Genomic DNA, 12,130 nt, shown 5'->3' with positions numbered 1-12,130 from the left:
GTCCTGGGCAGGGCCCTAAACTTTAGCTCAGGAAGTTTACACATTTATCTGACTATGTGCAAAGGCATTCTTGTCTGGGTGACTGCGTGTTTGCTCAAGGCCTTGCAACCAGGGCAGCTGTGGTCCCTGACCATTTGTCAGTATGTGGCTTGGGACTTTGTGGTGGTTGCAAACGGCAGCTAAGAGGACCCCAAGGCACTCCATAGTTCTGCAGGCTTTTCTCTCTAGGGGTCAAGTGCACTTGGCGTATCTCTCAACAGACTGTCACATGTCTGGATGTTAAGAACTTCCCGTTCCCCCTGCTGTTCCTTTCTGGGAGACATGCTGTATCATCCTGTTAATGATCGGCAGGGTACCAAAGACTTCCAAGTCCCCTTCGCTGTAACCCAACTCCGACTGCCTTATTCCCTGGCATCCCCGTCTTGTGAACTGAATCCAACTCCCCCAACGAAAACTGATAAATTTAGAAGGCAATGATCTCACCGCCAAGGAGAGTGAATGACGCTCTTTTCATTCACATAACCCTGCTGGCTTCATGCGGTGTATAGCTCTGCTCATTCACCACCAAGTTGTTTGTTTACACAGGACATCGCTCCCCCTCCCCACATCTAAAGTTCCCGAAAATTCTGTGTCTCCTGTGATGGATGCACAGAAATATACGTGCATGTTCATTTGATTTGCGGCCAGTCAGTACATACAGTGTATTCCGTTTTCAGACAAAATAAATGAACGAGGTTTTAAAGGGGGTTAGAATTGCAGGACATCGATCAGTGCTTTTCTGTTCTTACCCCACACATCTAAAATGGTCCCTCGTGGAACAGGGTGTATACAAGGAATTGATTTCTCCATTCTTAAATTCAGCTCTCCATATTTCTGCAGCAAATTTGCGATTAAAAATAACAACAACCCTCGCATCAGTGCGAATTTCTTCTAATAAACACATTTTGGAAGCAATTTTCCGATAAAATACATACAAGATGAAACCCTGTACTCTTGCCCGCCTGATCAGATTGAGCAATGTTGTGACTCAGGATAAATCAAGACATGAGATATAGACACATATTCAAAATCACCTGTGAAGAACTTCCTGCTCTGGAAGGAGTTGGGTTTTTAGAATTGTTCTGAATGCTCCTGCTATGATATCCAACATGCCCCCCAAAAAAACTCTTCGTTTCCTCTTTCAATTGATTGTATTTGAAATTCTGCTGCTGCGTTTAGCTTATTCTCTGATCTTGTTTTAGTAGTAGCGGTTTTTCTTTTTGAACGTCGTGGTTTTTCGCATAACAGAAAGTCGTGATAAAAAAAAAGTTTTAAAAGAAAACAGAAAACAAAAATGGCATTTCAAGAACAGTGTCCTTGCTGGTTATTTTCAAAATACACTTGTGTCGCTTCCTGAAGTTGCGGCCTTCACTCAAGTCAACAACCACACTTCCTTCAGTTTCCTATCGGGAATGTTGCCTAAGCAGCAACTACAAAGACCGTGTTGGCACAATTGATCCTGCTGATATATTGAGGTCCAGGCTCCTTCTTTCACCCAAGCTTAGTCATCCAGGAGAGGAGGGCATGAAAAGCTGCCCTTGGTCGCACAGCTCATGCATGATCAGCTGCCACTGCCCTCTCATACATGCGCTCCAGAATGCGATAGATGCTCGCAAAGCTCGGCCTGTCAGAAGGGAGTTTGCTCCAACACAGGCGCATGAGGTTGTACAGTTCCAGAGGGCAGTTATCTGGGCAAGACAGGACATTTCCATCTCTCACATAATAGATGACTTCCTCGTGAGCCATCCCGTAATAGGGCTGCAGGCCAAAGGCAAAGATCTCCCACAGGACCACGCCATAGGCCCAGACATCAGACTCAGTCGTATAGCGATTGTAGAAGATGGACTCGGGGGGCATCCATCGTATGGGAATGGCGTCGTTCTCGTTGGCTTTGTAATAGTCTGCCGAGTACATGTTCCTGGAGAGACCAAAGTCTGCAATTTTGACCACCATGCTTTCTCCCACCAAACAGTTCCTGGTGGCCAAGTCGCGGTGCACAAACTTGCGTTCCGAGAGGTAGGCCATGCCAGCTGCCACCTGTTTGGCAATGCAGAGCTGGTCGGTGCACGAGAGGCCAAGCACGCTGGGGCTCGAGGGCCTGATCCGCATGTCGAGGTTATTGTTGCTTAGGCTACAGAGGTTGCGTGGCGATCGGTTGCGCAGGTATTCGTTGAGGTCCCCGAAGGCCATGTATTCGAAAAGCAGGCACATGGGCTTTCCAACAGCACACACCCCTGAAATCAAGGATAGACATGCAATAAATATTTGCTTGCTTGCAGGCCAACAAGCTTGTCAGCAATAGCAAGGTGCTATTTAATGTGCCATGATATGCAGGCATTTAAATAATAATAATCTTATAGGTTCTTTTCCCCCTACAGAGGATGTCCAGCAGTTAGGTATTTAAGAAAGGAAGTCCTTAAATGCTTCCTCAACTGGTTAATTGCAATTGCAACTTGAAATTGCAGCTACCGACACTCAAACTCTGGGTTTTAGGAGTTTTATTGCTTCTGTTGTTAAGATCAGCGATAACTCATGTTATGATCCTGAGTTGCTGGAAGGGCAAAGCAGGTTCTCCTTCATGGAGAGCACATGTTGCGGTGGGGGCAACCATGACAACCCCTGTTGCTGGGTGGGTTAATATGGATGACCATGAATTTGATAGGGCACCTCCAATTGTTGCTGGGGAGAATTAAATGTTGCAAAATTGTTTGATTGATGGGGGTGCTATTTATTCCCTGTGCGCAGCGCTGAGCTTCCTCTTTTCACGGCTCACATTGGATCACCCACCCTCCCAATATTTAGGATTTGTTGGTGCTGACCTTGCTATGCCTGTCATGGGGTCGTCTGCTTTGGAGCAGGGGCCTGGTAGGAATTTTTACCATTTTGCTGATTGGCTGGTGCCATTTGATTTTTTGCCTGCTGCAAATCGTCACAACTTGTAAGGTTGTGGTTAGGCATTGGTTAATTTTGATTGGTGGAGGGGGCATGGTTGGCTGTGCCTGCCCCTCCAATGCTGCTGCTGCTGCTGCAAGGGAATTCCATTAAAGGAATCCAGGGGTTCACCATGCTCTTGTCCAAACCCCTGTCAAGGGGCTAGGGCCACGCAAGAGCCCCTGGGAGCATTTGGGGAGAAGGGAGAGCCTGGCACCCAGCTCTACGCTCTCCCCTAAAACATTTTCCCTTACTGACTTTTGCAGGCTTGCGGATGTCAGTTCTGTTCCTACCTCTAGGCGGGAACAGATAGTCGCTAACCAATGCCTAAGCAACCACTCACATGCTGTGATCAATAAAGTTGTGGCCAAAATTATGCCAAAAACCAAAACAAAGATGTTGTGTGAACTGTGTCTTTATTTGAGGGTGTCCTGGGGGGCCTCGACACGCAAGTTGCGTCCCACGAAGCCACTGCATGGCTCAAGAAATGCAACTTCCCCTCTCTCTCCTCCTCCTACAGCCCATCCCCCAATCTGCTCTGGGGAATTCCCCCCAGGTTTGGGGGGGAAGGGGTCCACAGGTTGAGCTGGGGGAGCCCAAGTTCTGTTGCATGAGCAGAAATTCAACCCAGTGGGATTCCTTCCTCCTGCCACCCGAGTGCAGCTCTCCCATGTGTTAGTGTTGTGCGAATAACCATGGCACCAATGTATGTACTAATTGTGTTAGGACCATTGCTGGGAAGAGAATCACCAGTCCCTTCCTGCCTGGGCCCTCTCAAATGTGCAGCCTTGCTCACAACACTCTTCCCTGGTTGTTGTTTTTCCTTTGAAGGCTGTGCATGAAGGCGCTTCGGCACTGGCAATTTCCAAAATTACAAATACATAAAAGGAAGATAAGGGATGCTAAAGCTGTGATGAAACTATGCCTGCTCCTTCCTATTGCATGGAGGTCAAGCCCTAGAGGTCCTGAATTTGCTAACATGTGCAAAGAAATGAGCGAGAAAGCAAAACGGAATTGTAGAAAGGCCTGGCGCTTGAAGCACAGAAACACAACATGTAAAATGCAATGTCTCACCATAACACCTCCCCCCCCAAAAAAAAACCCAAAAGGAAGCAATTGATTCATTTAATCTGGAAGATTAATGTTTAGGACCCAAAGGGTCTGTGCACCTTGGTGAGAGCAGTACATAAAGTAGGGGCATTTACTGCTCTTTTGGCTTCTATTGCCAAACAACCTAACCACTGTTCTGTTTTAAAAGTGGTTTGCCTCTTTCGTACAATAGGTGCTCCTGCTAACAGATCTCTGGCTGCATTTATGGTTTTCTCCCACATGTTCAAATCTCTTGTTTTAATGCCAGCTAATAGCTGTTCAGGATTTTTACAGATTTCAGCTGCTGGAGCATTAACCACTGGAATGAGCTAAATGGTTACATTGTGCAATTGTGCAGCTTTTGAAATATGAATTGCTGAAGTATACAGCCTTATACAGCTCGTATTCAACCGAAAAATTGGAGTATGAAAAGTGAACAAAGAGTGCAAGTACATTTAAGCCTCTGATGTTCTGATGGACATTTCTGCCCCATTTAGTCACTGAGGCTGGATTTTCGCTCCTTCTCGCCATTGGGGGACGGGGGACGGGACGGAGACAGACATTTCACATTTCCAAAACAGCTGGTCCAAGCTAAAAAAGAAGTATGCACGTAAAAGGGTTCTCGGGTCAAGTGATGTTCAACAGTCCCACACCCCCGCAACATGAAACTGATGGATTCCTTTGGCCTTTCCTAATTTATCCAGCATGGTGATAATAAACAAAGGGATCTCTCCAACTGAGTGTCCACTTCCTGTTTCCCCTTTCTCCTGCTGAAATGTACACAGTCACTTGGGCCCGAGGAACTAACTTCAAACCCCTCTGTAACACCTCCCCCTGCCCCCCGAAAAAAACTTCTGGCTTGACAATATTTCTAGCAAAATAAACTTTGTTTGGATTGATTACTAGAACCAGTCATATTCATTTGGAGAGATTTGCAGCTGACCAGCCCAATGACCTATGATGCTGACAGGGAGAAAGGAGGCATAGCATGATAACATCAAATCATGCATAGTGTTACGCTAGGCATTATCAGAAAGAAGGAAGGAGAGGCAGCTCTGCTTTTGCAAAGGATTCTGGGAGAACACTCAGTTCACACACGGACAGATAGATCAAGGACTTCCGGTTAACATGGCGACAGGTTGGGCAGTTGGCTCCGGAGCTCTACAGATAGCACAATTTTAATTGAGTTTCAATGAGTTTTAACCTCTTTTAAACCGTTAGAGCATGGTGCTGATAACGCCAAGGTTGCAGGTTCAATTCCCTTATGGGACAACTGCATATTCCTGCATTGCAGGGGGTTGGACTAGATGCTCCTCAGGGTCCCTTCCAATTCAATAATTCTATTAATTAATTTATCGGTTTCACACATGCATCCAGATGTGTCAGAGGCCTGGTTTGCACAAGGCTGTTTTGTTCTTGGCTATGGCATGCAGTTGATGAGATAAAAGATAAAAAGGTAACGGACTCCTGGATGATTAAGTCCAGTCAAAGGCGACTAGGGGTGCAGCACTCATCTCACTTTTCAGGCCAAGGGAGCCGGTGTTTGTCCGCAGACAGCTTTCCGTGTCATGTGGCCAGCAGGACTAAACTGCTTCTGATGCAACAGGACACTGTGACGGAAACCAGAGCGCACAGAAATGCTGTTTACCCTCCTGCCACAGTGGTACCTAGTTATCTACTTGCACTGGTGTGCTTTCGAACTGCTAGGTTGGCAGGAGCTGGGACAGAGCAATGGGAGCTCACCCCGTCACCAGGATTCAAACCGCCAACCTTCCAATTGGCAAGCCCAAGAGCGTCAGTGGTCTAGACCACAGCACCACCTACGTCCTGCAGTTGATGAAGGGAGTCCTTAGCCATGAGTTCCAGTTCGGGTGACAAAGTCAAACCTTCGCTTAACTTAGAAAGGAACACAGAAGAGCAAAATGGCAGTCTTGGTAAGCCGCAGTTTGGCTCCCTGTGTCACGTGAATCAAGTCAGAAGCAGCACAAAAGACCAGACTCCATGTTCTGTTGCTTTTGGTATGGCAACTGCTTCCTCAATATGTCACCCAAGATGGCTGCCTAGTCTGCCTGCATCTTTGAGCCAGTGGTGTGGGATAAGGTGTGGGGGGGTCCATAACAATAAAAAATGCATATTGATGGTTTTAAGAAGAAGAAGAAGATGTCAGATTTGGTACCTAAAAGTTTCACAATGTTTGGATTATCAAATTCAGCCATGAGGGCCGCCTCTCTCTGGAAGTCTGCCTGCATGTCTGCTGAGGCTTCTTCTTTGAGCATCTTCACAGCCACCATCGTGAATGGCTCGTAAGGAAGCAGTCCAGGGGCCCTAAGAGAGGAGGAGAACAAAAGGGAACGAGACAGAGAGAAAAGTCATGCGCAGCTGCAGAAAACGAGAGCATCCCTTTTGCTATGCATTTTCAGTCAGCAAAACGTGCACCCACATGAAAAATGCAAAAGATGCGTACAAAATGCATCAGTTACTGGTGATTACACAGAAAAGTATTTAGAAGTGTGTGTTATAAATAAAAGTGCATGTTTTATGGAAGACATGCACACAAAATGTGTACAAATGCTTGCCATAATGGCATGCAACGGGAGAGAAAGGATTCAGGATTGTGTGACAGTGAAACAAGAATGGGGTGGAATGAGCTGCTCAGCTGATATCTAGGATCTTGCCCATCCCATTCTGGTGCGACATTCTTTGTCCCCGACAGCAGAGAGCAGCATCTCCCAGATATAACCTAAGGAATAAGTTGCTGGCTGGTGACACCATTCACTTTTCTCTCTCACTGCCTCATAAACACCAATTGTGCATCTAGCTCTGAGGACTTTGTGTGTCAGCTGCTGGCTATTGTACATAACTGTCTCTGCCTCTGCCTCCCTTTGATGTCCACAAGCTGCAACCGCAGAGGAACAGGTATGAATAGAAGGAGGCACCCATTTCCTTTCTGAACCAGTTTCATTGCTTGCAGCGCTGTGCTGTTTCCATTCTGCTGCGGTTCAGCTTCTGACGCTAACTACATTATTTCGCTTGCTGCGGTGCTGCAGCAGATAATGTACAGGCAACCCCCCATTTATGCACATTCAATATGTGTGTGACTGCGCACATGCCCATCGTGCCAAACCTGGAAGTGAAAAGGTCAGGAAAACGTCACAAAAGGGGGCGGAATGGGGCAGGGCAGAGGTGGGGCAGAACGGGGTGTTTGCAGACTTTTTCCAATGGTGTTTCAAATATATCCGTTTGCCCCTTTTGGGGTGGGTGGTTTTGTGGGAGGGCCCCGGGCCTCCCTTGTGAAATGGCATATCGCATGCCAGATCATCTTCGTGCCGCCAAATCGCCCAATGGTGGCAGGATTTGGAGATCGTCCCCTGGGTGCGAGGCCAACTGCCCAATAGCGGCGCTTGGCACTGCAACCAGGGCCAGGATAAATTCCCGGCCTGCCAAACCTTCAGCCTCCTTTGTGTCGCGCCGGTTCTGTGGCAGCAACGAGGATGCTAGCTTGTTAACCTACCAGTGGCAGCAGGTTCCTGCACCCTTGCAGTCCCCATCACAAGACAGTTGGGCAACAAGTGAAGGGGTTCCTACCATGGAGCTGGTGCCAGAACGGGCACTGTGCCTGCTCCTCTGCTGCTTGTCTAGCCACCATCTGAGGCGTGGGATGTAATCCACTGGGAGCAGTCAAATACAACATTCCTTGTTTTCCTAGAATGGACATGCAAGGGGATGTTGGTCCAGCCAGTATAAATTTCCTGTTCCTCTTGGGCTGGAGCATCCTTCCCTTGCATGTGACTAGAGGTGGGCGTGACCTTACCTGTCCAGGTAACAAAAGGACGAGTCATGCAGCACTCTCTCCCTTCTCTCTTTTTCTCTCTCTTCTTCGTTGGACCAGCTTTTTAGCTGCGAGTGCTCTGCTAGCTAGACTATTCCCCATATGGGGTAGATCCACATGTACATATTTGTAACTAAGTCTGCCTTCAGGAATCCAACTGTGAACTGATGATGTGAGTAAACTTCTTTTATTGACTTTAAATAAGATTGTTGTGTCTTTATTCTTTTAAGAGGGGTTAAAGGGAACTTACCAGGAATGCACAATTCAATCTTAAAGGTAAAGGAAACCCTGGTCGTGGATGACTCTGGGGTTGCAGCGCTCATCTTGCTTTACTGGCCGAGGGAGCCGGCGTACAGCTTCCGGGTCATGTGGCCAGCATGACTAAGCAGCTTCTGGCGAACCAGAGCTGTGCATGGAAACACCGTTTACCTTCCCACTGGAGCGGTACCTATTTATATACTTTGATGTGCTTTCGAACTGCTAGGTTGGCAGGAGCAGGGACTGAGCAACGGGAGCTCATCACGTCGCGGGGATTCAAACTGCTGACCTTCTGATTGGCAAGCCCTAGGCTCTGTGGTTTAGACCACAGCGCCACCCACGTCCCTCCTAATTCAATCTTAGACTGACTGAATTGTTTAATAGTGAGAGGCTTACACAAGCCTGCAACCAGCTATCTGCTGTGCATGTAAGAAAGGGGAACTAACTCTGCCACATAAAGAAACTTGCTAGCGCAAGTTATAAACAATATATCCTCTCCTGGCACCCTGAATATTCCCAAACTAGGCTCAGGAGCCCTGCTTAGAAATCCCTTTCCCACGTCCTAGCATGATCTGAGTGTATCTGGCCTCAAGATGGGGCTCAGAAGGAGATGGGAAGGGAAACTGACAGCCTCAGAGTGGCACCTGCACTCCCTCTTGCCTTAATAACCCTCCCTTTATTCAGCTGAGATTATTTGTCTGAGCTGGCCCATGGCCACGCCTATGGGGATGCCATCTCCATGCTGTCCCTATGTATGGCATTATATAGGAGGAGACGCCTGCCTGGGGAGATGTAGCAGCCATCCCAAAGCCAACTTGCCCAGCTGTTGCTGAAACGTCAGGGTGTTTTACTACCCAGTAGCTATAGGAAGTCCCAGTCTCCAAAGCAAACTTCCAGTTCTCTTATCGCCCGCTCCGGACATGTGGCAGTGTGACAGCTGCAGTGTGGATACAGTAAATGTCACATCATTGTCAAATGCCTGAGAATGGCCTCCTGCCCATCTGAAAACAAATCTTCCAGGAGAGCAACACAGCTGCAAGGCTGGCCCATGTGGTTTGGCAACCATGAGTGACACCGTTTTCTGCACATGCCTCAGCTCAAGTTAAATGCCTTTTTGACCTCTGCCTTTGGGGGCAATGGCCATTCCTTGCTTAGCTAATTCATCAAAACATAGAGAAACGAAGACCGAAAATGTGTCTAACATTGGGATTCATGTAAACAGAAACGACCAGAGATGACAGCTGGTCATTTACCTTGCTTGGAAGACCCGGCCGAAAGCGCCTTCTCCAATATCTCTCACATATTCGATATTGTTCCGTGGATACTCCAGACTGAATAACTTTGGGTTCAAGAGTAGAGGCATGCGCTGGTACATGGGATTTGGGTGCAATCTGTCCAATAAGAGCTCAGAAGGAAGTGTTGTCAGGGCTGGGGGTGCTGACTCCCTGAAACAATGGATGGAAGATTTGTTGCAAGGTTAGAGCAAGCATAACGTTGATGATGATGTTGCTGTGGATATTAAGCAGTTTACCAGTAAAAATAATAATCAATTACACAAGTATTAAAAATAAACTTCAGTAATTGAATGCATCCACAAGTAAAAATAAACACAAGAAACAATCCTATTAAAACATCAAAACATAAGCATCCATAATTAAAATATGCAATAAAGCAATGCCTTTGAAACATCAACAATTAAAATAGGGGACCCTCGTTAAGAGATCAAATAGCACCAGCAGGCAACTTTTCGAAACCATCAACTGTAGTAGTCAGTCTGCAGAGAGGTGTATGTGGAAATAATTAGTGCATGAAAAATATATAAAGGATGGGATATCTGTATGAAACTATTTTTATTCCAGGAGTTGACAGGGGTACAATTTATGTAGGAAGAAATGCCATCCCTTCCCTTTGGTCCCCATGAACATCTGTATTCCTAGTTCTTCACATTGAGTGACAATTAAACTGGCCTATATACATAAGTCAAATGTGCCAAAAATACTTTCCCTTTAATTCAGCAAAGGGCAGCTATGTGGCCTTGAGTTGGGAAGACTGCTATAGTTATTATGAGTTATAAAAAGGTAACTACAACAACTGCTCCTAAAATACACTGCTCTATTGTAATCTAACCTTGCCCATATCCAATGCCCTTCTACATCTTACTGAGAATCTCCCCATCCCTGAAATATTTTTATCTGTCTGCCTAATGGTAGGGCTGGCGCGACCCCTTGACTATTCTGCTTAGATAGCTTCTTGAGCAAATTTTTAAACCCTATTTTTGCCACATTTAAGAGAATCGTTCATGAACAAACATAGAAAATGGTTACCGGAGAAGTTCTTGTATAAAGGCAAGATGCCTTCAGTATGTCTCTTAGACAGGTGGTAACCAAAATGGGGAGAGAAGGGTTTCAAGGTCAAGGGTCAAAATGTGCATTACGTCAGCCAATGACACGAGTCAGTTTTTAATATGAGCAATTGTTGTGACCCAGCCTCGACTAGGCATAGATAGGCCTGACTATTTCTAGTCCACAATCGTTTCGCATGTGCTGATTCATAAATCCTTTCCATCCAATTTCTGCTTCAATATAATTTTTTTTAACAAAAAAAGAAGTGCATAATGTTCGCATTACCCTCTAAATGCACTTTTTCACAATAGACACAGCTCATGCATTTATCCTAAAATATGCATTTTTGTATGCATTTTAACCCAAATACCGTATTTTTCTGTGTATAACACACCCCATGTATAAGACAACCCCTATTTTTTGGGACCGCAACAAAGATTTTTTTGGGGGGGGGAGATTGCCAAGTGTTATAGAGCTTCTTTTGGGGTGGTCACCACCACCAATCGCTCTACAGCCCGCCCACCAATGCAAATCGCACTCATTGCCCTGGGACCGATCGTCTGAACGCTCGGTGGAAAAAGCCCAACTGCCCACCCCACGCAACCACAGCCAATTGCAAGCACGCCTCGACACTGCCGAGGCGGCAATGTCCAATTGCTGCAACCACAGCCAATCATCATCAGCCCTTGGCGCAGCAACCAATCACAAAGCCAATTGCCAGTGCCAATCTCCTGCTGGCTGCTGCAACCAATCACCAGTCATGAGAACAATGACTTGCAATGACATCTTGAGTTCATATTCACAATGGAAACAGCAAGTGCTCTACTTGGCACAGAAACGCTTGCACTATTCAGAAGTGGGGAACCTTGGGGTTCAGGGCCACATGTGGCTCCCCAGGCCTCTCTTTTTAAAGAAAATATTAGCAATTTCAACATAACAAAATATTAAAATATATCCTATTCATTATTTTCCCCCTTTTTTCCCACCTCCCCATCAACCCCGCCCCCCGAGTCTTCCCTCAGCTCCCCTGATTTCTCCACACATATTATTCTTTGCATATTGTAAAATTGTATAAATCTTTATATTATCTGTCTACTATGTTAACAATCAATAAATTTGTGTATGTTTATTCAAAACCAGCCAAGGAGTCCAGTTCATTTTGTTGTCTTTTTAAGTAATTTGTAAAAAGCTCCCATTCTTCTTTGAAGTCACAGTTGTCCTTATCTCGCAATTTGTATGTCAATTTAGCCAGTTCTGCATAGTTCATCAATTTCTCTTGCCACTGTTCTTTTGTCAGGATTTCTTCATTCTTCCATCCTTGTGTTATCAAGACTCTTGCCACTGTTGTAGCATACATAAATAAGTTATTTATTATCCTTGGCAGGTCTTGTCCTACAATCCCTAACAAAAATGCTTCCGGTTTTTTTTACAAATGTCATTTTTAACATTTTCTTCAATTCATTATATATCATTTCCCCAAAAAATTTAACTTCTCTACATTCCCACCATATGTGATAAAAAGTTCCTTCTTTTTCTTTACATTTCCAACATGTATTTGACCCGGTTCCCAGGCCTCTCTATCTGGCCCTTGGGACTCTCTTTAAGGCCCCACCGCCTCCTTGATCCTGCCCACACACCCTCC

At 45.9% G+C, this 12,130-nt stretch overlaps 1 protein-coding gene across 1 annotated transcript in view; it reads right to left on the bottom strand.

Moving 5' to 3' along the window:
• Window positions 1-914: 914 nt before the first annotated feature.
• MUSK (muscle associated receptor tyrosine kinase) overlaps window positions 915-12,130 on the bottom strand; it is a 60,639-nt gene continuing 49,423 nt past the window's right edge. The window contains exons 15-17 of the mRNA XM_080988550.1: window positions 9,400-9,591; window positions 6,236-6,384; window positions 915-2,273 (exon numbers count right to left, since the gene is read on the bottom strand). Coding sequence (XP_080844676.1) covers window positions 1,591-2,273; window positions 6,236-6,384; window positions 9,400-9,591 — 1,024 coding nt within the window. The 3' untranslated portion in view covers window positions 915-1,590. The remainder of the gene's footprint in view (window positions 2,274-6,235; window positions 6,385-9,399; window positions 9,592-12,130) is intronic.

The sequence above is a fragment of the Podarcis pityusensis genome, assembly GCF_964106645.2.
Source record: "Podarcis pityusensis genome assembly, chromosome: 17".
In the NCBI taxonomy this organism is placed as follows: Eukaryota; Metazoa; Chordata; class Lepidosauria; order Squamata; family Lacertidae; genus Podarcis; species Podarcis pityusensis.
Note: the sequence above shows the minus strand (reverse complement) of the source record. Positions and strands in the feature narration are given on the sequence as shown.